Source organism: Bufo gargarizans, chromosome 5, assembly GCF_014858855.1.
Source record: "Bufo gargarizans isolate SCDJY-AF-19 chromosome 5, ASM1485885v1, whole genome shotgun sequence".
Lineage (NCBI taxonomy): Eukaryota > Metazoa > Chordata > Amphibia > Anura > Bufonidae > Bufo > Bufo gargarizans.
Genome location: NC_058084.1, coordinates 270,177,756 through 270,203,406, shown reverse-complemented (window position 1 = coordinate 270,203,406; position 25,651 = coordinate 270,177,756). Strand labels below are relative to the sequence as shown.

General features: G+C 42.5%; 1 protein-coding gene across 1 annotated transcript in view; it reads right to left on the bottom strand.

Moving 5' to 3' along the window:
* The window catches only part of GABBR2 (gamma-aminobutyric acid type B receptor subunit 2), an 858,895-nt gene that overhangs the window by 5,952 nt on the left and 827,292 nt on the right, over positions 1-25,651 (bottom strand). The window contains exons 17-18 of the mRNA XM_044294545.1: positions 22,743-22,872; positions 1,461-1,578 (exon numbers count right to left, since the gene is read on the bottom strand). Coding sequence (XP_044150480.1) covers positions 1,461-1,578; positions 22,743-22,872 — 248 coding nt within the window. The remainder of the gene's footprint in view (positions 1-1,460; positions 1,579-22,742; positions 22,873-25,651) is intronic.

The window sequence follows — 25,651 nt, the reverse complement described above, 5'->3', positions numbered from 1 at the left end:
TGATGTCAAGAGGGTTGGAGGAAAAACTTTCTATTTGATGGATTGGAGATGATTTGGTCCTGGGGAGAGATCTTGGGAGCTTGCCAAGAATATTGGTCCACTAGCTCTTCTCAGAAAATTCTATGGTCTGGAGTATGGACCAAAGAGAAGGGGGCTTAACGGGGGATACTGTGATGCTGGAAGTCCATGCCTGCTGGCATCGCCCCTCTCCTGGTGGACACAGTTGCTGGAGAACTAATGCTCCCCGCTGTTTCACACTATTTTCTGTTGCAGGCCTTCCCCATCCGTTTTCTACTGCTCACTCTCAGGCCACAAGTGTGTTCTCTACCTGGCTCTTAAAGGGTCAGCATGCAATTGGGCTAATCTCTTCTCATCTTATGTCAGTGTTACCTGGAGTGCCTTCCCCTATTTTAATGTGCCTGAGATTTAGGGTCTCAGATTGTCTTCTGCGAAGTTGCACTATTAAATTGTCCTGTCCTCCCGTGCCTGACCTCTCCCTATATATTGGATTGACCCTGTGCTGCCGGCCCTAGCCTATTGCCTGACTACCATACTGCACAAACTCTACCTGTCCTGACTTTCACTAGCCCATTGATCATGCTCTTGCTTGTCCACTTTGTGCTACGCACCAATGTCTCTTAAATCACTTTGGTCAGGTGTAGCCCCCAGATAAGTTTGTTCACTAGGCACAGTGGGTCCACAACTGTTTTGCATTACATTATTTTTGCATCATTTCCTCTGTATAACTGGTTCTGTTTACATAACACAGTCAGTGTTGAGCAAGTATCCCCAGTTATGTAAACAGAAGACAGAGGAGCATTGCCAAGGCTCAAAATGGGCCACTTTAGAGCTATTTTTCTAATAGAAATGTACAATTTCAGTAATTTCAGTAAATTACAAAAATTGTCAGTATCACTGCCCCTATACATTACAAAAATAAAAAAAGCATGAAAGTTACACTTTAAATATTATTTCCTCTGCAGATTCTCCAGGATGAAGATCTCTTTGAGTCACTCTAGGTTATAAATCCTATTAAAGCTCTTTGACTCTTTCCCGACCGCCCAACGTAAATTTATGTCAGGTATTTAAATATGGCATAAACCCTACAGTTGTATTATATGAAACATTTTTGACTTTGTGGTCAGTTTTGCAGTCAGTCATGCAGTTTTGACTACGTGATAAAAAATATCTTATGTAGATACACGGTAAGGTTGCTTTCAGATGGCCGTAATGCTGATGCACAGCACAGATCTACAGTTTTACTGAGCTAAACTTAGATAACCATATGGTGATCTAAGTGTAGCTCAGTTGAACCATGGTATGTATAGACACACAGCAATACGAACTATTCAAATTCATCAAATTCTAAGATTAAAAAGAATGGATGCTGAATTTTAGATTAGGTTCATTAAATAAAAAAATAAAAAATAAAATTGTCGACCAAAAGTAATTCTACTTACTGCTCTGGTGAGTTAATATCTTCTATAGTGTCTTTGCTCGTTCTGGATGATTCTATAGTGTTCCACTGTGGAGTCATATTTTGATCATGGTGGTTTTTTAAAACTGCTTTCTCGCCATCTGTAAACATGACAAATGAGGTTTAAATTACAAATTGTTTACAAGATTTTGTTTCATCACAGAGTTAAACACATACATGTTTTTTCAAAGTACCTTTGAGGCAGTAATATGAGAGGGTGCTCATGAAGGCACTGCACAACAAGAGGGAGAGGGTGGGAATTACGATCTGTCAATCTTTAGTCTTTTATACTGTATGTTACTTGTCGTCAGCTGTGCCCGACCAACCGGTGTCGGACTAGCGTTCTTCAGGCCCACAAGAGGAAATTATTTTCGGTGCCCAACCCCTACATTATCAATAAACTTTAATAGGTTTTAATTCAAATAAATAGATTCTAGTGGCAAGTGACTGGCTCCAAAAGAAGCTCCAAATGTGTGTGAACGTAGACCAGAAACAACCAGTAATATTTGTTACCACTTATAGTCTACAGTATCGTCGAATTATAGGAATTGTTCATAAATACTTACCTATATTACAGCAAGATAACGTATTGGCTTAAATTATAAAAAAAAATGGGTGCGATTTGTAGCTAGGAAAGCACGGACCCTTGGTAATATGATATCACCAAATGCATATATTCCCAGAGAAAGACCAAAAAAACATGGTTATCTTATCTTGGCTTTTATAAATGTGGGTATCGTAAATGCAAAGCATGTAAATATGCCAGGGTTGTCATTCCTATTGGGCGCGCACAACATCAGAATATAAGATACGTACCTATATAAACTGAAATAACTCCCATGCAATTTATTTGGCCACCTGTTTAATCTGCAATAAGTGGGACATACCTCTGGTCCATTGAAAGTTTGTATAAGAAGACATATATCCGATGCCACTACAAATAAGATGAATTTATCCCTAACACAAGCACCTGTACCCATGCAAGTGGATAGAGTCAGGCTCTCTGAAGAGGAGTATCAGCACAAGTGCTCCAATGTCTGCATTGTAGATCCAAAGGGCATTATGTCTGCACTTGTCCCCACAAGGTGGGACTCCAGGGCCTAGGGTTGATAGGAAAGATGGCCCTAGGCCTGTGATTTCTAACCTCCAGCACTCCAGCTGTGGTAAAACTACAGCTCCCAAGATGCACACTTACTTGGCTGTTCTCTGAACTCCATAGAAATTAATGGAGCATGCTGGGAGTCTTAGTTTCACCACATCTGGAGTGCAATAGGTTAGCAATCACTGCTCTAGGTGAACACCTGCTTTCTCCAAAATTGACATTACCTCTGTTATTGTCTTGCTGTGGAACTCGGTTTATTGTGCAGGCCTTCATAGATTCTGGCTCAGCAGGAAACTTGGTGAACCAGTACTGAATACTAGGCCAGCGCCTAGAGAAGTCCTTAGTGGTGGCATCCTCAAGGGGAAGGCTCTCTCAGAGACCATACAGTATGTCACTGAGCTCTTGGAGCTTCAAGTGGGCACACTCCACATCCTGCCTGCATCTGCCTGGCTTCGTATGCACAGTACTGTCCTGGATTGGAACTCCAGGCAGATTCTACATGAGGGTTCAGCTCTCACTCCCAATGTCTGACTACTGTACAGCCTGTATGGCTACCACCAGTTTCGTAGAACCTCCACAAGACTGTGTTTATTCTCTGTCTCTACCTGAAACACAAACCATGTCAGGCTACATTAAAGAAAACCTGGAGGGATTATCTGCAAGTCATCTTCTCTGGCTGGAGCTGGATTTTAATTTGTTAAAGGAATAATCCCATGCCAGATGTAAATATAGTATCTTATAATCTTTCTAACAAAGCTAGAACCAGCCATGTGTCTCACATGGAACCAGATATCTCCCTATTCATTACTTCAATTGTTCTGCTAGGTTTTTCTCAGGCTGGCCACTAAAGGAGGTGTGTCCTTTCTCTAGGGTGTGTCCTTTCTGCTGCAGCTCTCTCCCTGTAACTCCTAACAGAAGATATGGCTGGTGGCAGTTGAATTAAACTGAGCATGTGCGACCACACAGTTGGACAAGAACAAACCACAAATGTATACAGATACATTTTATTGATTATCTGAGTGGCTCTATTACATTTTTAACTACATGCAATTACAAAAGTATTCAGGTTTGAAAAATGTAGAATGTGTTTCGTGGCACAACCCCTTTAAGAAGTATAATGGGTTGCTTCATCCTTGCATTGATTACCACGGTTTAAATAAAATAACTGTGAAGAATAAAAATTTGCTACCCTTGATCCCTGAACTATTTGACAGACTATAGTATGTGGCGCTAGGATGTTTACCAAATTAGATCTGTATGGTATGTACAACCTGATCCGCATCTGTGAAGGGGATGAGTGAAAAACTACTTTTAATACCCGTGATGGCCACAACAAGTATGTTGTCATGTCTTTGCTTAGCAATGCTAAAGCAGTCTTTCAAAAATTTGTGAAAGACATCTTCTGATCTGAAATTCTTTCTTTGTCTGAGTTATCATGTACCTTGATAACATCCTGATCTTCTAACCAGGACTGTTCTTCCATCGCAAACATGTACCATACTTAAGATGTGAAGGAGAATAGACTGTATGCAAAATGTGAAAAATACGTTTTTGAGAAAACTCCTTTTTTTCTATATAAATTAGCCATGGCCTATGGGTCTACATGCAATCCAACAATTTAAAGGCTTTGAATATACATCCAGGCTTTGAACAGTCATCTTAATAAAATTGTCACACCTTTTTCCGTGTACGTGAAAATCAAATCTATGCCAGGTGGTATAGATTTGCTTTACCATTTCTTACATAAAGTAAATATGTCAGGTAGCTGTAGGCCACGCCTTTCCTCTAAGCCACATCCAGTTTTTGTAAAAGTGACAAAAATAGCTGGAAACAGTCAAAAGTTGCACGTTTTGGCCAAATGAGGATTGCACAAAAATGTGTGACCCCTCCTGGGACTTAAAAATGTTAACCACTTCAAGGAGGGCCTATTATTAGTAACCCATTTTCTCAAAATATTTGCATGTCCCAAAGGTGAGACCTCTTTTCCGTCCATCTAATACATTCATTTATGCACTCAGGGTATAATTATAGTCCCTTCAATGGAACAATCTGACACAGTATCCAGTAGTTGCCAAGTTCTGCCCTGATAACCCCCATGACTACATCTAAGTGTTGAAAACATAAACTCTTAATTTTGGGGTAAATTTGCAAAACCCCCTTCCCTGCCCTGTTGTGGTTGACCCTGCCCCTTTCACAGTACTGTTGGTAAGTACCCTAGTTTAAAGATACGGCAACAGGTACCTTCTGTAAAAAATATATATATATATATATATATATAATAACTATAGGCATATTACATCACTAGTAGAAAGTTAATTAAAGGAATCTGCTTAAAGCCTTAAAGCCAGGGGACCCATGAAAGAAGAAGGAATGAGTCAAAAATGATGGCTGCAATATGCAGTTTTAACAATGGAATTTCTTTGTGCAAAGTATTCTTATCTTTCCACTTGTTAATAGCATAACCTAATTAGAAATTCTTTAATCTCATATTTCTGTTTCACAAGTTTAAGAGCACCATTATCGCACACATTTTTAATTCTGAATACCTTGCACACAAGCCTACCAAGACTAATAATGACATTCATGTAGAGCAGAATACGTATCTAAAACCAATAGCATTCATGTCAAAATATTGGTCTCACAAGTCTATTGTGACTTTCTTAAACTACATTTGCTTATAACAGTGAACAAATGACTGTCTTATTTCAACTTCACATAACTTTATTTCCCTACTGTCATTACCAATTTTGTCAAATTTGGGGAACATTTAATGCTGGGAAAAACCTGTGCGTAATGATGTCAGCCTGAATGTAAATATCCAATACAGCACATAAAACCATTGGACTAAAGGTAGAACATGTTTGCAGTTGCCATATCTGTACAGTAAACTGCTTGGTAATTTAATAATATGGCTAGAGATGAGCAAAGTTTTAAAAAATTCTATTCAGACACTTCACCAAATTTTTCCAATAAAATCAATCCAAATTAATTCGTAACAAGCGCGTTATAAGTCAGCTATTTCCCATCTGCAGGGGGCGTGTATCTCGGTGTACATCACTGTGCATTGCAGATACACGCATAGCTGGTACCGCTGCGATAGTGAAACAGTTACTGTGGGCCTGTACAGTTGACAGGTGTCACTCTAAGAAGTTCACACTTCACTTATTTGGTCAGTTATGGGTCAAAAACTGACCAAATAACTGAAGTGTTAACTCAGCCTTAAAGGTTAATGTTAGCATCAGGTATGATATATTTAAACATGCAGTGGCTCAAGATTACTATAGAGTGAAAGAGCACTCTCCTTTTACAGCGTCAGCTGATTCCACATAGATCGCTAGAGAACCTTTTCTGTTACATGCTGAGACAAGTAGCGTCCCCCTGACAGAGTGGAGAGGGTGCCAGCAGTAGGTTTGTATTGATATCACTGCTTATTTTTCCCTTCTTCTGATCCATCAGAAGGAAAACCCCTAAAAAATTTATCCTAGTGGAATTACTTACGTAAAAAACAAGGTGTAAAACCAGAAAAAATTGAGCGCTATTTCACCCCAATTACAGAATCAAGGCCTAATGGAATTACTTATCTATAACAAGAAATGTAAAATCAAATCCGTGAAAAAATATTTAGAGAGCTATTTCACCCCAATTACAGGTTCAAGGTGTTATAAAATTACATATGTATAAAGCAATGTGGACACCACTATAGCAGTAGTATGAGACAGATTTTTCTCTCCAATTAAGTGCATCAAGGTGTAATAGAATTGCTTATCTATTAAGCAAGGAGGACACTGCTCTATTAGCCCTTGTACTCTCCCTATGCTCTCCCTATTATCTCCCTGCATTGTCCCTGTGCTGTCCCTGAACGGTTCCGAACTAAATTTTTACAAATAAAAGGCTTTCTTAATCATTGTCCCTAGTGCCTGTCACATCTCTCCCTGCACTAAGTTCACAGTAAAGTGGCAGAGACTGGGCAGAATAAGGCTCTTTATAGGCGCGTGACATCACAGGGGCTGGATATCTGCTAATTGGCTGGCTGCATGGAATTATATAGATAAATATGTTGGGGAGTGGACCGGTGGTACTGCTGCACGATACATTCAAATCAATTGGTCAGTATATACATACTGTATCTTTTCCATCATGTGTCAAATACAATTGTGATTATTGTTATTGCCTCAGCTTTGACAAACTTGGTGTATATCTTTACACCGGCTTGTGGCAAACTCTGACATATATACAAAGTGGATATCTCTAGTATCCAGTAGCTACAGCTTGTGGATACTATATGCCCACTATTGATGACCAATTGGGTACAATTATGCACTTGCACTTTACCTTGGAGATATGTATTGGCAGCCCACCATCGGTTCACTTGGTTTTTAATATGTACTGTAACCTGTGTGTATTGTCTTATTTGTGACCAGTGCTGATCATTTGTCTTTCTTGTGATTTTCATAATAAAATTGAGCTATTTTTGTACTACTGTAGTATATATTCTTTGAATTAAAATATACTTTATTCATCTTACTCCTCTAATCGGTTATATGCATGGAATTATAGGTGATCCCTCATGCTCGGGCTTCTTAATTTTATTTTGTAACATGGCCAGCGCCGTGAGGTCACGTGGTAGGGGCGGTGACGTCACACGCATGCGCATTGGCATTTGTCAGACGCTTATTCTAATTGGTATTATGGAGGTAAGGGGGGATATTTAAACCCGGTTTTGACAGACATATGATTGCTGCAAGCCATTCATCTCCTGGCACCATCATCTAACGCCATTGTGCATACATGAAATGGTCCCCTGATGAACCTATTTCATAATACAGGGGAAACGGGCCGGGGGGACAAATTATCGATCATCTTGTATCACCTGGGACTTTTTTTTTCTTTTCTTTATTCACCTTTTTTGGAGTAGCACTGATCTTCCACATGACCTGATCTTTTTTGTCTTCCTGCTTGAACTGTTCAGTTATACATCCAGGATATGTTGGCAGTTGATTTCTAATTGGTAATCTACTCAGGAAGGGATTACAGATTAGGGTACAGCCACCGATAAGTGGGGTAGCCCCTTTCGGGGCGATAACTCTGCTTTTAGTCAGGGTGATTGTAGATGGTTAGGGACAGCTCCCCAACTGCCTAAAAGCTGAATCACTGGGTCCTCCTGGATTTAAGGCAACAGAATTCTTCATTGATTTTACCACCAAGGAGAGATCCTGATATCGCTTTGGTCCCACCTTCTAAGACCAATTATCACCTGCTTCATGGTCAACAGCATCGTGATTAGTTACCACGAAGCACCAGGAAGTTCGGATTCGTGACAAATTTAATTTTTCGGGAAATTTGGATCGAATTCTATGTCGTCAACTTTGATTTGCTGAACACTAAATATGACATACTGTGGACAGTTTTTCATACTATAGAAAGTTTAAAAATTACATTGCAAGTCATCACATGTTGCCTCCTGCAGACGTTAACTTCCTTCTTCTCACTAGTCAGCTGATACTTTCAATCTATAATTTATGCCGTCTGGTCATGTATCTTCTGTACAATTAATACCTATTCAATTGGGAGATGATCGGGAACAAATGGTCCTCTCCAGATCATTGCCCTGTGCTGAGTGTTGTATTCTGTGGTTTTCAGACAAACTTGGACCATAGCATACAGTTCCATTTGTAGAACAGCATCTGGGAAGAAACCGCACAAGCATATCCTGCTGCAGATGTCAGGCATTCAGGAGTCCCCTTTCTTACTGTCTATTACAGCAAAGGATGAAACAGAACATAAGAGTTTGGTTTGATCTCTATAGTCTACTTACATACATGATGTTAGTTATTTCTTTGTTGTCAACGTCTGCATGTATTTTTCACATTCTCCACTAGATGGAGATGATTACTAGAAAAATAATGTCCCAGGACTATTAGATCTGGTATCTGGTATATAAACTCTATATCTTGAGGAGAAAAAATGTATATAATTCAATACAATCCTCTGTTCTCTGTTCAATTTTCTCTGTAAAATCAGATTTAATTGTACTTGTTTAAGCAATATAGTATATATAGTGCTTGTGTTTTATTTGCTCATGCACATAAACTTTCTGTATTTTGCTGTCCGCAAAACACGGATCCAAAAATAAACGGATGACAGCTGTGTGATGTCCGTATTGCATCCATTTTTTGTGGATTCATTGTAACAATACCTGTCCTTGTCCGCAAAATGGATAAGAATAGGACATGTTCTATTTTTTTGTTTTGCGGAACCGCCATACGCACACGGAATGCACATGGAGTCATTTCCGTTTTTTTAAAGCCACATTGAAATGAATGGTTCCATATACGGACCTGTAAAAAAAACTGAACAGAAACTGAATAAAAATACATTTGTGTGCATAAGCCCTTATGCTTCTCTTTTTTTTTTTTTTAGGCATAGGTCATAGTGGCTATAGCTGAAATCTATGCCAGCTCGTATCTGACATATATTTCTGTTTCTGGTGCATCGACAGCCAAAACTTGTGCCAATTTTTGGGAGGCACAGGCCCTTTAATAAATTTGGCCATCTGACTTCATCTTACTCCAGCTGACTATTTACAAAAAACTGGCCTATGAAATGTCAGCCTTAGGCCTCATGCACACGACAGTTTTTTTTCACGGCCCGCAAAAACGGGGTCCGTGGGTCCGTGATCCGTGACCGTTTTTTCGTCCGTGGGTCTTCCTTGATTTTTGGAGGATCCACGGACATGAAAAAAAAGTCGTTTTGGTGTCCGCCTGGCCGTGCGGAGCCAAACGGATCCGTCCTGAATTACAATGCAAGTCAATGGGGACGGATCCGTTTGATGTTGACACAATATGGTGCCATTTCAAACGGATCCGTCCCCATTGACTTTCAATGTAAAGTCTGGAGTTCTTTTATACCATCGGATTGGAGTTTTCTCCAATCCGATGGTATATTTTAACTTGAAGCGTCCCCATCACCATGGGAACGCCTCTATGTTAGAATATACTGTCGGATATGAGCTACTTCGTGAACCTCAGATCCGACAGTATATTCTAACACAGAGGCGTTCCCATGGTGATGGGGACGCTTCAGGTTAGAATACACTACAAACTTTGTACAAGACTGCCCCCTGCTCCCTGGCAGCACCCGATCTCTTACTGGGGGATATGATAGCACAATTAACCCCTTTAGGTGCGGCACCTAAAGGGGTTAATTGTACTATCATATTCCCCTGTAAGAGATCAGGGCTGCCAGGCAGCAGGGGGCAGCCCCCCCTCCCCAGTTTGAATATCGTTGGTGGCACAGTGTGCCCCCACCATCGCCCCCCCTCCCTCCCTCTATTGTATTAAATCGTTGGTGGCACAGTGTGCCAACCACCATCGGCCCCCCTCCCTCCCTCTATTGTATTAAATCGTTGGTGGCACAGTGTGCCAACCACCATCGGCCCCCCCTCCCTCCCTCTATTGTATTAAATCGTTGGTGGCACAGTGTGCCAACCACCATCGGCCCCCCTCCCTCCCTCTATTGTATTAAATCGTTGATTTAATATTCATTCACACTGTGCCACCAACGATATTCAAACTGGGGAGGGGGGGGGTCTGCCCCCTGCTGCCTGGCAGCCCTGATCTCTTACAGGGGAATATGATAGTACAATTAACCCCTTTAGGTGCCGCACCTGAAGGGGTTAATTGTGCTATCATATCCCCCTGTAAGAGATCGGGTGCTGCCAGGCAGCAGGGGGCAGTCTTGTACCAAGTTTGCAGTGTATTCTAACTAGAAGCGTCCCCATCACCATGGGAACGCTTCTGTGTTAGAATATACTGTCGGAAATGAGTTTTCACGAAGTGAAAACTTAGATCAGAAAAAGCTTTTATGCAGACGGATCTTCGGATCCGTCTGTATGAAAGCAACCTACGGCCACGGATCACGGACACGGATGCCAATCTTGTGTGCATCCGTGTTCTTTCACGGACCCATTGACTTGAATGGGTCCGTGAACCGTTGTCCGTCAAAAAAATAGGACAGGTCATATTTTTTTGACGGACAGGATACACGGATCACTGCCTCGGCTGCAAAACGGTGCATTTTCCGATTTTTCCACGGACCCATTGAAAGTCAATGGGTCCGCGAAAAAAAGAATGAAAACGGCACAACGGCCACGGATGCACACAACGGTCGTGTGCATGAGGCCTTAGTAAATCTGCTGCTTAGTATTGATAGCTCGAAATTAGTAAAATGCTATCCTAAAAAAAAATCGCCCCGAAGGTGTTCATAGGTGATCAGATAATCGTTACAATTTGAACGCTAATGATTCATGTTGGATGATAATTGTGTAGTGTAGATGTATGTAGCGACTTAACAGTTATACGGAAAATGCTCATTAAATGCTTGTAAAAGTGTTTATGTGAATGAATATATTATCACTTGTTGTTGAATTGTGATAATGTAAAGTTACTTTGTGTGATAATGGGAATAATGAAAAAACAGGTGTGTTGTATGTAAACGATTGCATTACTCTACCTGTCTAAATACTGTGATCGATCCTGGAATAGGCAAGTATACAATTGCATGCAAATTTATAAACAATAATCTTTGCATGAAAACGCTTGTCTGTCATCGGCTTGAAATTGTTACATGTGATTGAGTCATTAATCGCCTTAACAATTATCTACAGTACAGACCAAAAGTTTGGACACACCTTCTCATTCAAAGAGTTTTCTTTATTTTCATGACTATGAAAATTGTAGATTCACACTGAAGGCATCAAAACTATGAATTAACACATGTGGAATTATATACATAACAAAAAAGTGGTAACTACCTGGAGGTGTGATGGTGTGGGGGTGCTTTTCTGGTGACACTGTTGGGGATTTATTCAAAATTGAAGGCATACTGAACCTGCATGGCTACCACAGCATCTTGCAGCGACATGCTATTCCATCCGGTTTGCGTTTAGTTGGACCATCATTTATTTTTCAACAGGACAATGACCCCAAACACACCTCCAGGCTGTGTAAGCCTATTTGACCATGAAGGAGAGTGATGGGGTGCTGCGCCAGATGACCTGGCCTCCACAGTCACTGGACCTGAACCCAATCGAGATGGTTTGGGGTGAGCTGGACCGCAGAGTGAAGGCAAAAGGGCCAACAAGTGCTAAGCATCTTTGGGAACTCCTTCAAGACTGTTGGAAGACCATTTCAGGTGACTACCTCTTGAAGCTCATCAAGAGAATGCCAAGAGTGTGCAAAGCAGTAATCAAAGCAAAAGGTGGCTACTTTGAAGAACCTAGAATATTACATATTTTCAGTTGTTTCACACTTTTTTGTTATGTATATAATTCCACATGTGTTAATTCATAGTTTTGATGCCTTCAGTGTGAATCTACAATTTTCATAGTCATGAAAATAAAGAAAACTCTTTGAATGAGAAGGTGTGTCCAAACTTTTGGTCTGTACTGTATTTGTCTAAATGCCCCATTACTCTGAAAGGTCAATATCAATACGCATGCTAAGTTAAAGGGGTTGTACACTTTTTATCTGTTGCTGGCCTATCCTCTGGATAGGTTATCAATATCAAAACAGTAGTGGGGAAGACTCCCAGCACCCCCACCAATCAGCTGTTTAACCTGCTCACGACCGCCGTACGCAGGATTGCGTCTTCGCGGCGGTCGTGCTGTTCTGGGTGGACGCGCCGGTGCGTCCTCTCGCGAGACGCGAGATTTCGGGGAAAGCCGGCCCGCGCATGCGCATCGCGGGCCGGTAAAATTCAAAGGACAAGTTCGTCATCAACCTGCCAGCCACGATCATTGGCTGGCAGGTTGATGATTTTCAAAAAAACGAATCAGCAGCCAGATACCACATCATATTAGTAAATATGATGTGGTTATATGGCTGCTGTGCTCCTCTGCTCCTTCTTTTGGTTGGTTGGTTCCAGCAGAGGAGCAGAGGAGCACACATCACTGTGAGTACCCACCAACACGACATACTAGCCCCAGATCACCTCCCAGCACCCAATTAACCCTTTGATCACCCCTTCTTGCCCCTGTCAATCACTAGTGAAAAGGAAAAAAGTGATCAGTGCAAACTGTCACTTTTTTTTTTTTCACTGGTATTGACCGTTAGGTTTTAGGTATAGTTTAGGCCCCTTGGTTAGGTAGTTTAGCGATCAGTTAGCGCCCAGCCCACCGCACCGCAGTCACTTATTCGCTGATTAGCGTATCGCTAATCAGCATTTTTACTTTTATAGTATCTGGAAGTGATCAAAACTGATCACGGTCAGATCTATAATAATATTAGTGTCACTTTAGTTCGCCCTCCACCCAAAACGCAGTGTTTGCCCGATCAGGCCTGATCGGTCGCCCACACGTGCGTTCACCCACGCCCGCCCCACCGCAGTGACAAAAAAATTATTATTTTTTGATCACTGCACATTCACTTCACACGCACTACGGCGATAAAAAAAAATCAGTTTTGATATTTTTTATCAACCGCAGCGGCCTCCGGTACTTCGCTAGCCTCCCCTTTGTAAGACAGGCTTGTTTTTTTTTCTTGGGTAGTCTCAGGGAATACCCCTAAATTTAGTTGCCCAAATGTCAAACAGGGGGTATTCTTCTGAAGAGGCCTACAGGCTTCTGACCCAGTCGGATGAGGAATGGGAACCCTCATCTGACGAATCTAGCGGGTCAGAATACGAACCTGTAGAAAGCAGTGGCTCTCTGACCCAAAGTTCGGACGAGGAGGCTGAGGTCCCTGATAGCACCAGGCGTACCCGGCCCCGTGTCGCTAGACCGCAGGTTGCGCAGGATCCGCTTCAAGAGCAGCAGAGTGGTGCTGGTGCTGTTGGATTACGTGGTGAGGCATACACCAGCAGCCCAGCCCTTCCTGGACCTAGTACCAGCACTGCCGTACAACCTGGTGAAGTGGCGAGCACCAGAAGGGCAGTTGAAGCCGGTACGGTGGCACGAGCAGTAGTGACCCCGTCGCAGCCACCGCAAAGACGTGCCCGTAGAGCCCCTAGAATCCCTGAGGTGCTGGCAAACCCTGATTGGCAGTCCCCAACTTCAGCCGCACCTGTAGTTTTCCCTTTCACTGCCCAGTCTGGAGTTCGGGTTGAGACAGCTCGGATCGGTTCGGCCCTGGGATTTTTTGAGCTGTTCTTGACTGTGGAGCTCTTGGACTTAGTCGTGGCCGAAACAAATCAGTATGCCACACAATTTATATCCACCAACCCGGGAAGCTCTTATGCCCAGTCTTTCCGGTGGAAACCAGTCCAAGTTTCCGAAATTAAAACTTTTCTGGGCCTCCTCCTCAACATGGGTCTAACTAAAAAGCATGAATTGAGGTCATATTGGTCCACGAACCCAATTCATCACATGCCCATGTTCTCTGCTGCTATGTCCAGGACACGATTTGAGACCATCCTGCATTTCCTGCACTTTAGTGATAACAGCACCTCCCGTCCCAGAGGCCACCCTGCTTTTGACCGGCTCCACAAAATTCGGCCCCTCATAGACCATATCAACCTGAAATTTGCAGATTTGTATACCCCTGAGCAAAACATCTGCGTAGACGAGTCCCTGATACATTTTACTGGGCGCCTTGGCTTCAAACAATACATCCCAAGCAAGCGCGCCCGGTATGGGGTCAAATTGTATAAGCTATGTGAAAGGGCCACAGGCTATACCCACAAATTTCGGATCTATGAGGGAAAAGATCAGACCCTGGAGCCGGTCGGTTGCCCTGACTACCTGGGGAGCAGTGGGAAGACAGTCTGGGACTTGGTGTCACCCTTATTCGGCAATGGGTACCATCTTTATGTGGACAATTTTTACAAAAGTGTGGCCCTCTTTAGGCATTTGTTTCTAGAACGGATTGGCGCCTGACTAGTCGCGCGGGCTTCCCCCAACGGCTCGTTACCACCCGTCTTGCAAGGGGGCAGAGGGCCGCACTGTGTAACGAAGAACTGCTCGCGGTGAAATGGAGAGACAAGCGTGACGTTTACATGCTCTCCTCCATTCACGCAGACACGACAATCCAAATTGAGCGAGCAACCCGTGTCATTGAAAAGCCCCTCTCAGTCCATGACTATAATTTGCTCATGGGAGGGGTGGACTTCAATGACCAAATGTTGGCTCCGTATTTAGTGTCCCGCAGAACCAGACGCTGGTATAAGAAGGTGTCTGTATATTTAATTCAATTGGCTCTGTATAATAGTTTTGTTCTCTGCAGTAAGGCTGGGAGAACTGGATCCTTCCTCAAATTTCAGGAAGAGATCATCGCATACCTCCTGTACCCAGGAGGTTCCGTGGCCCCATCCACCAGTGTAGTTAGCCGTCTACACGAGCGACATTTCCCCAGTGTCGTTCCTGGTACCTCAAACCGACCGCCACCTCGAAAAAAATGTTGTGACTGTAGCAGGAGTGGAATAAGGCGTGACACCCGCTATTTCTGTCCTGACTGTCCTGACCACCCTGCCCTATGCTTTGGAGAGTGTTTCCGGAAGTACCACTCACAGGTACACTATTAGCATAGGGATCACATCTCACCAGGACAGGCACACAGGGCTATTAGGGCCCATTCACTCACACAGCTGCTGCAAACGTCACCTTTCACCTGGGACAAAGTGCATAACGCACTTCGCCACATCTTTGGGCGATTTGCGCTTTGCACATTGACCCATGGGAAAGGAGAGGTTTGTTCTATAAAGGTAAAACAAACAAAAAAACACCAGTAAGCAAAAAGGTTAATGTTTAGTTCAAAAAGTTAAAGTTTATGTATTCTGTTCCAAAGTTAATAAAATTATTGCGTTGTGGCCTGTTTTTTTTTTTTTTTTTACCTTCCAGGTGGACCAACCGATCGACTAGCTGCAGCACTGATGTGCATTCTGACAGAAGCATTGCGCTGCTGTCAGATTACACGCAAGTCAGTGTATGCGGCGCTGCAAGACGGGATTTTCTCCTCTGCAGTGACAGATACGTTTGCCAAGGCATACGAGCTGAGGAGGAGGCGGCGTTCCTATGCTTTGGCAAACACTTTGTATATATATAAAAAAAATAAAAAATCCTGGCAATGATTTATTCATCCACATCGATTGATGTGAATGGAGAAATCTGGTTTGCCAGGGCATACGAGCTAAGTGGGTATGGATGTTGGGCGGAGCTCCTATGTCCTGGCAGACACCTTTCCCCTCCTTTTTTTTTTTTTTTTGACAGAGATTTTTTCATCCACATTGATCGATGCGAATGAAGAAATCTGTGCCGTTCATTTTTTTCTTTCAGCCCAGAGGCTGAACGGAAAAAAAAATCTCATTACCTGTATGCTCAATATAAGGAGAATAGCAGAAACTCCTAATGCTGGCCATACATGTAATGATTGCGGAGACCCTCAAATGCCAGGGCAGTACAAACACCCCACAACTGACCCCATTTTGGAAAGAAGACACCCCAAAGTATTTGCTGAGGGGAATATTGAGTCCATGAAAGATTAAAATTTTTGTCCTAAGTTAGCAGAAAGTGAGACTTTGTGAGAAAAAAAAAATAAAAAATCAATTTCCGCTAACTTATGCCAAAAAAATACATTTCTATGAACTCGCCATGCCCCTCTTTGAATACCTTGGGGTGTCTTCTTTCCAAAGTGGGGTCACATGTGGGGTATTTATACTGCCCTGGCTTTTTAGGGGCCCTAAAGCGTGAGAAGAAGTCTGGGATCCAAATGTCTAAAAATGCCCTCCTAAAAGGAATTTGGGCACTTTTGCAGCCTAGATGCGCAAAAGTGTCACACATCTGGTATTGCCGTACTCAGGAGAAGCTGGAGAATGTGTTTTGGGGTGTCATTTTACATATACCCATGCTGGGTGAGATAAATATCTTGGTCAAATGCCAACTTTGTATAAGAAAATGGGAAAAGTTGTCTTTTGCCAAGATATTTCTCTCACCCAGCATGGTTATATGTAAAATGACACGCCAAAACACATTCCCCAACTTCTCCTGAGTACGGCGATACCAGATGTGTGACACTTTTTTGCAGCCAAGGTGGGCAAAGGGGCACATATTCCAAAGTGCACCTTTCGGATTTCGCAGGCCATTTTTTACACATTTTGATTGCAAAGTACTTCTCACACATTTGGGCCCCGAAATTGCCAGGGCAGTATAACTACCCCACAAGTGATCCCATTTTGGAAAGAAGACACCCCAAGGTATTCCGTGAGGGGCATGGCGAGTTCCTAGAATTTTTTATTTTTTGTCGCAAGTTAGTGGAATATGAGACTTTGTAAGGGGAAAAAAATAAATAAAAAATAAATAAAAAATAAATAAAAAATCATTTTCCGCTAACTTGTGACAAAAAAATTAAAAATTCTAGGAACTCGCCATGCCCCTCACGGAATACCTTGGGGTGTCTTCTTTCCAAAATGGGGTCGCTTGTGGGGTAGTTATACTGCCCTGGCAATTTAGGGGCCCAAATGTGTGAGAAGTACTTTGCAATCAAAATATGTAAAAAATGGCCTGCAAAATCAGAAAGGTGCTCTTTGGAATATGTGCCCCTTTGCCCACCTTGGCTGCAAAAAAGTGTCACACATCTGGTATCGCCGTACTCAGGAGAAGTTGGGGAATGTGTTTTGGGGTGTCATTTTACATATACCCATGCTGGGTGACAAAAATATCTTGGTCAAATGCCAACTTTGTATAAAAAAATGGGAAAAGTTGTCTTTTGCCAAGATATTTCTCTCACCCAGCATGGTTATATGTAAAATGACACCCCAAAACACATTCCCCAACTTCTCCTGAGTACGGCGATACCAGATGTGTGACACTTTTTTGCATCCTAGGTGGGCAAAGGGACCCACATTCCAAAGTGCACCTTTCGGATTTCACCGGTCATTTTTTACAGATTTTGATTGCAAACTACTTCTCACACATATGGGCCCCTAAATTGCCAGGGCAGCATAACTACGCCACAAGTGACCCCATTTTGGAAAGAAGACACCCCAAGGTATTCCGTGAGGGGCATGGCGAGTTCCTAGAATTTTTAATTTTTTGTCGCAAGTTAGTGGAATATGAGACTTTGTAAGGAAAAATAAATAAATAAATAAAAAATCATCATTTTCCGCTAACTTGTGACAAAAAATAAAAAGTTCTATGAACTCATTATGCCCATCAGCGAATACCTTAGGGTGTCTACTTTCCGAAATGGGGTCATTTGTGGGGTTTTTCTACTGTTTGGGCATTGTAGAACCTCAGGAATCATGACAGGTGCTCAGAAAGTCAGAGCTGCTTCAAAAAGCGGAAATTCACATTTTTGTACCATAGTGTGTAAACGCTATAACTTTTACCCAAACCATTTTTTTTTTTTTGCTCAAACATTTTTTTTTATCAAAGACATGTAGAACAATAAATTTGGAGAAAAATTTATATATGGATGTCGTTTTTTTTGCAAAATTTTACAGCTGAAAATGAAAAATGTCATTTTTTGGCAAAAAAATTGTTACATTTTGATTAATAACAAAAAAAGTAAAAATGTTAGCAGCAATAAAATACCACTAAATGAAAGCTCTATTAGTGAAAAGAAAAGGAGGTAAAATTCATTTGGGTGGTAAGTTGCATGACCGAGCGATAAACGGTGAAAGTAGTGTAGTGCAGAAGTGTAAAAAGTGGTCTGGTAATGAATGGGGTTTTAGCTAGCGGGGCTGAAGTGGTTAAAGAGAATGCAGCATTGGTATGAGCACTGCCTTCGCAAATGCAGCGGTGAGCAGGTATAATTATGACTCTGCTGTCCCCAATCACTTCAATTGAATAGCACAGAGACGTCCCATAGAAGTGAATGGGGATGGCAGAGTGGTAAAAGTCAAGAGATGCGCCGTAATCTCGCACAGGCGCACTGGCAGAGGCATCAAAGTATGCATGCACAGTCTTCCTGGCCTCTGCCAGTGCGCCTGTGCGAGATTACGGCGCTTCTCTTCAATTATACAGAGGCAACTGCAGTGATTAAATTAGCTAGGAAGCGGCTGTGGGTGGGGAGGAGATCTGTGGATGACACTGAGGGGGATATCTGTGGGTGACAATGAGGGGGACATCTGTGGATGACAATGAGGTGGATATCTGTGGATGACACTGAGGGGGGATCTGTGGATGACACTGAGTTGGGATCTGTGGTTGACGCTGAGGGGGGGATCTGTGGATGACGCTGAGGGGGGATCTGTGGATGACGCTGAGGGGGGGATCTGTGGATGACGCTGAGGGGGGGATCTGTGGATGACGCTGAGGGGGATATCTGTGGGTGACACTGAGGGGGACATCTGTGGTTGACACTGAGGGGGATATCTGTGGATGACGCTGAGGGGGGGATCTGTGGATGACGCTGAGGGGGGATCTGTGGATGATGCTGAGAGGGGGATCTGTGGATGATGCTGAGAGGGTATCTGTGGATGATGCTGAGGGAGGGATCTGTGGATGACGCTGAGGGGGGATCTGTGGATGAAGCTGAGGGGGGATCTGTGGATGACGCTGAGGGGGGGACCTGTGGATGACGCTGAGGGGGGGATCTGTGGATGACGCTGAGGGGGAATCTGTGGATGACGCTGAGGGGGGGATATGTGGATGACGCTGAGGGGGAGATATGTGGATGACGCTGAGGGGGGGGGAATCTGTGGATGACACGGGGGATCTAGGGAGGGGTGTGGGGATTTTGGGGTGGGAGGCCCTGGAGGGGTGTTTGGGTGGGAGCTCTGAATGAGGTAGGAGGTCCGATAGGTATGTGGGGGTGGGAGATCTGGGAGGGGGGCCCATACATTTTTTTGCTATGGGGCCCAGTCATTTCTACCTATGCCAAATTGGTAAGATTGGGCGGGCACTGGAGCGATAGAGAGCCCTGCTGTAGGAGAAGCCGGCGGGAGATATAAGGAAGAGGGGCCAGCTCCTGGTGGTGTGGGGCACACCGCGCAAGCATGGCGGTGGAGGATCTGACTGAAGCCTAAAGACCAGACATCAAGGTAGACCTGCAGAAGAAGGTGACAGCGCAGTATGTGATGTATACGTTTGTGTAATGTATGTAGTGCAGTGTGTGATCATCATATACTGCACTACATACATTACACACATTTATACATCACATGCCCCCTCACAGTAATAATGCCAAGATATGTGCCCTCTTCACAGTAGTAATCCTCACACATGCCCCCTCACAGTAGTTATGCCCAGATATGTGCCCCCTCACAGTAGTTTTGCCTAGATATGTGCCCCCTCAGTATTAATGCCAAGATATGTGCCCTCTTCACAGACGTAATGCTCACACATGCCCCCTCACAGTAGTTATGCCTAGATATGTGCCCCCTCACAGTAGTTATGCCAGATATGTGCCCTCTTCACAGTAGTAATGCTCACACGTGCCCCCTCACAGCGTTTGCATTTCTTTCTGGCAAAGCTACCTGGTTCTGGCCCGCGAAATTTATACCAAGTCTAGTGCGGCCCTCAGATAAAATATGGTAGGGCACCACTTATCTAACACAACTGTTATTTGCAATGTTTTTTGAATAACACTTTTATACGTCACAGAATAACACAGTTTTGTCCATGAGAGTGCAGTACTCCTGGAAAAATAGTGCTCAGATGCTATGGTAGCAATTTTTTTTGCCACCGCATGTCTTCTTTGTAAAATAACAGCCATCCGGGGGCCTTGATGCCCATTCAGCTCTTGAGCAGACATCATCTTTAAAACCTAACTTCCTCAGTACATGTACGGCAGATGTGAGGAAAAGGTAAATGAAATAATAGAATTCTCCAGCTCAACAGTTTAGTTCTTGATACTGTGTGGGGAGTCCTTTTGCATCACGATGGCTTGCAGTTTGATTGTGATAGCTGAATAGTGAATGAGGCTCTTTATTTTCTCAAGTCGTTAAGACTATTCATTTTGGAAAAAAGCCTGCAGATCCTCTAAATTCTTTTGTTTTCTGGCATGAACAGCTTATGTTCTCCTCAAAGTGTCTCAATAACATTGAGGTCAGGAAACTGTGACTGCCGATTCAGAACCTGCAGCTACTGAAGAGTCATATTGGCTTCATGATTTGAATCATTGCCATGATGGAAATTACAAGTGCCCCCACGTGCAGCTTCCTGGCTGGTGACTGCAAATTCTCCCCAATATTTTCTAAAAAGATACTACATTTATCCTGGCATTAATTTTTGTAGCTCTCCATTATTGTGATTACTAAGGAATAAACAAAATTGTATGATGGATTCACCTTACCATTATTCTTAAATTTACCAATGGTGTTTTGAAGGATAACTCATATTTACTAAAAATGTACATCATTCTGTTACATATTATGGCAACTGAAAAGATTAGACCTTTATTAAAAAAAAACTCTGTAGATGGAGCTGTTTCCAACTTGACTGTAATATCACGTTATCGCATGATAACACATTACAAAAGCTATTGAATAGTGGAGTAAACAGTTCTTGCAACTGTTTAACTGGTTAAATAGGTATTCAGGTTTTAATGATTACATTTATTTATTTATTTAGAGAGTAGGATGTTGGACAATTTTCTAATACTGCATATATCTTTTTTGCAGACCTCTATTATGTCTATACAGTATTCTCTCCATAAAGAAAAATAATTTATGGCCCATTTTAGTCCTGTAAAATGTATCCATACTAGAGCTGGATAGAACTAAACATGGCATCAGTCATGTGAGCCATCATGTGACCCTCACAAGTATCATATGACTTGGCTTTCAGTTAACTGTCTGGGTAGATAACAGGTGAAAGTAGCGCATTGAGGAGTATAACATATACAGTATTTACAGCATTACTAACTACAGGAGTATCTCATCATATATCTGTCAATGTCTCTGTAGAAAAAGAACTATGTGTCTATTACTTATTTTAATTTTTTAAGTAAACTTTGCTAAAAACATGGCATCACGTAGAGACAGGCAGCCATTTTACAACATCGCCTGCAAACAGGCGGCCATTTTACAAAGCACCTACAGACATGCATCCATGTAAATACACATAGTAATGTAGTTGCTGTTATAACCACAATAAAAATGATTCCACCACTAGTCCAATTTACTTATCACATGAATGTGTCCTGTGTGCTGACCTAGCACATGTATGTCATGTAACACTGCTGCTTATTGAATGTCAGGGATTACATAATTTGAAGAGTATAACATAACATTATAGCTGGAAAGGCACAATCAATGCTGAATAATATATGGAGGTTTTAACCTCATCAGGACCGCCGAACGCAGGATTGCGTCCTGGCGGTGGCCCTGTTATTCCTCCTGGACGCATCGGTGCGTCCTCTCGCGAGAGGCGAGATTTCCTGTGAACGCGCGCACACAGGAGCGCGAGTTCACAGGAACGGGAGGTAAACGAGTGGATCTACAGCCTGCCAGCGGCGATCATTCGCTGGCAGGCTGTAGATGCGATTTTTTTTAACTCCAAAAAGGTATATTAGATGCTGTTTTGATAACAGCATCTAATATACCTGCTACATGGTCCCCTGGTGGTCCCTTTTATTTGGATCGACCACCAGAGGACACAGGAAGCTCTGTAAGTAGCACCAAACACCACTACACTACACCCCGCCACTTACACTCACCTAAAGAATTATTAGGAACACCATACTAATACGGTGTTGGACCCCCTTTTGCCTTCAGAACTGCCTTAATTCTACGTGGCATTGATTTAACAAGGTGCTGATAGCATTCTTTAGAAATGTTGGCCCATATTGATAGGATAGCATCTTGCAGTTGATGGAGATTTGAGGGATGCACATCCAGGGCACGAAGCTCCCATTCCACCACATCCCAAAGATGCTCCATTGGGTTGAGATCTGGTGACTGTGGGGGCCATTTTAGTACAGTGAACTCATTGTCATGTTCAAGAAACCAATTTGAAATGATTCGAGATTTGTGACATGGTGCATTATCCTGCTGGAAGTAGCCATCAGAGGATGGGTACATGGTGGTCATGAAGGGATGGACATGGTCAGAAACAATGCTCAGGTAGCCTGTGGCATTTAAACGATGGCCAATTGGCACTAAGGGGCCTAAAGTGTGCCCAGAAAATATCCCCCACACCATTACACCACCACCACCAGCCTGCCAGCATTGACTTCAATCTTACCTGGATCATAACTAAAAAATATTAAAATAGTTTGTACTTTTTACCTTTGTTTTCTGTGAAGTTTCGTATACTGAGTATATCATTCAAATCCTGGTAGTGGTTCTGTTTGATATAGGTTGTTTTCTCTGGAGTATCTTGAAGTTGCATTGTAACCTCCTCAAGATCTTTATCCAGCTATGTAGAAATGTAAAAAATATGATTTTGTTAACATATTTCATCATATAATGGACTGTAAAGACTGAGATATACTGTATTTTTCAGACTATAAGATGAACAGTATCTAGGATTTAGAGGATACAAATAAGAATACTTTTTTTTATTTTTTAACAGAGCTCAGACCCTTATTCTTCATCAGACCTAAGATCAGACTCCAAAATCAGAACCCCAAGCTCCATCAGATTTCAGATCAGACCCCCCCAACCTCCATCATCCCCAGATCAGATCCCCATCAGACCTTCCAGCAGCCTCCACCAGCCTCAGATCAGACCCCCCCCAGCCTCAGATCAGACCCCCATCAACCTCAGATCAGACCCCCATCAACCTCAGATCAGACCCCCATCAACCTCAGATCAGACGTCCAAGCCACAGATCAGACTATCAACAGCTTCAGGTCAGACCCTCATGAGATCTCAGATACGACCCCCATCAGACCTCAGATCAGACATAAAAAAAAAAAAACTTGCTTGACCCGGGCGGTGCTGCCACTCTGCAGATCCAGGAAGCACTGTTCCCTGGTCTTCTTCTGACTGGTGCTGCACTGTGACCTGATGTCCTACAGTTCATAGCGCTCGCCTACATGCACTATGTCCTGATGCTGTATGCAGTCATAACAAAGTTCAGAGTGAGGCCTGGAAGAAGACCAGGGAAGGTAGAGCCAGCACAGCATTTTCCTCACAGCTCCCCCGGACTCTGGCATAATAATGACTGCTTCCACAATGGAAGCAGTCATTTGTATACAGATTATAAGATGCACTACCATTTTCCCCCACTTTTGGGTGAAAATAGTGCGTCTTATAGTCTGAAAAATAGGGTAATAATAGTGTTTGTCACTAACTATAACCAATGATTGTAAACAAGATTTTTCCATCAGTGACAAAATAGTGATATATTATTGGAAAATAGAACCTCTATATTGGCTTTGTCACCTCTGAACCAAGAACGCCTTTCTTAGGCTTGTACTGTAAGTTAAATTAGAAGAGAATTCCTTTAACAACAACCGTCAAAATGATAACATGCTTTGCAAGTTTTGCTTTATGTGTTAGTATTATGTTGTAATGCCTATTTATTGTATGAATTTTATGCCACTCAAGTAACACCTGTAACTATTTTTTAATGTGGTCTTGGTGCCATTTTGGAGTTATTTGGTGTCTCATCTGATTTGCTACAGGGAAATTATCCCTGAAACACATAATTCTTAGGGTCTATTCACACGCAATACACCCGGCCGACACCCCCATAGAACTACCTATTCTTGTCCGCAATGTTCTATTTTTTCCGCATCCACTCATGCCCCATAGAGAATGAATGGGTCCGCACCCTTTCCGGATCATTGCGGAACGGGTGCGGACACATTCTATGGACGTCTGAATGGAGCCTTAGAAGCAAGAATACTTTACTGCTTTTAATTAAAAGCCAAAGAAAAGTTGTTTTGTTTCAGAGGTGACAGCGTCAATGTGGATGTCATTTTTTTTTCTCTTTTGATTCCACAACAGCAATGAAGGATAATGTAATAGAAAATTGTATGACTATCACATTTTGGACAACAGTGAACTAGTGATTTCAACTTTACAAAAAAACTAACTGTTCTTTAGATAAAGGTGTTCTGTATCTTAAATATACCTATAGCACATTTACTACTGGTCTACTGACATATTAAAATTATTTATGAGTAGCAACGTTATTTCCTAGACTACGAAAAAATACTGATAGCTGAATAGGATTCCTATGGAAGGCTGCTCACTAGTGAATCAATAGACTGTCTACAGTGCTGTTGACTTTGGTAATTTATACATTAACATAAAAAGTATATTAAAAATTTACAAAGAAATCTGTACATCTCTCTGTCCTCATTATGTGCTTTGTAATGTTATCTTAATATTATCTTACTATGCTTTATGATACTGCTTGGACATTATGTTTTTATTTTCATGTATTATGTATTTTATGCAAAAACTAATAAAAAAAGGATTGATAAAAAAAATGTACATAGAAATCTATAGCAATTGTAGGAAGGCGCAAGGGGCCGTCATTGATGGAAGGTATGTGTCACCGAGATTCCTGGCCTTGGTGAGGTAAGAGCCGGTAGTTTTAAGTGGAAGTGGCAGCTAGTGCTGGTTGACACTGCTTGTTGTTAGTGTGGCTGTAAAGCCGAGTCAGGCCGGCTCTTACTGGGAGTAGCCAAAGTGCTGGGTGGGTGGCTACTCCCCGCGCTCCAGGCCAGGTCTTTATTGGCGTATTTAAAACCCAGCCAGCAGTCTCAGCTGGGTGTGGATTATCCTCCATCTGACAGTGGAGCGCTGTCAGTCTCTGTGTTTTTGGAACTGAGAACTTGTGCCGTGCTAAAGGGCTGAGAGACACCTGCTGGGAAACAGGCCCTAAAGCCTGCTGTGTACTGTGGGTGGAAAAACTGCTGACCAGGTGAAGGTTTTTGTTCTGTGGACTTTTTCTGGTGTGAACAATCACCAAGACTGCAAACCATTTTTGGTTTTCCCTATGTGTGAACTGAACTGCTTAACTTAAAGACTTTGTGGTTGCCTCCTTACTGTGTCCGCTAGCCTGTCTACCAAAGCAAATCCCCACACAATGTACTGGAAAACGTTTGTTACAAGGTACTGTGATATAGTGAAGGGTCTGTTAGTAGATGGGAGGTATTTTCCTCTCAGCAAATGCTGTAGAGACTGATTGCAGTAGGGTGAGGTCAAGCACCGGACCAGATTTTAAAAGCCCATTCAAA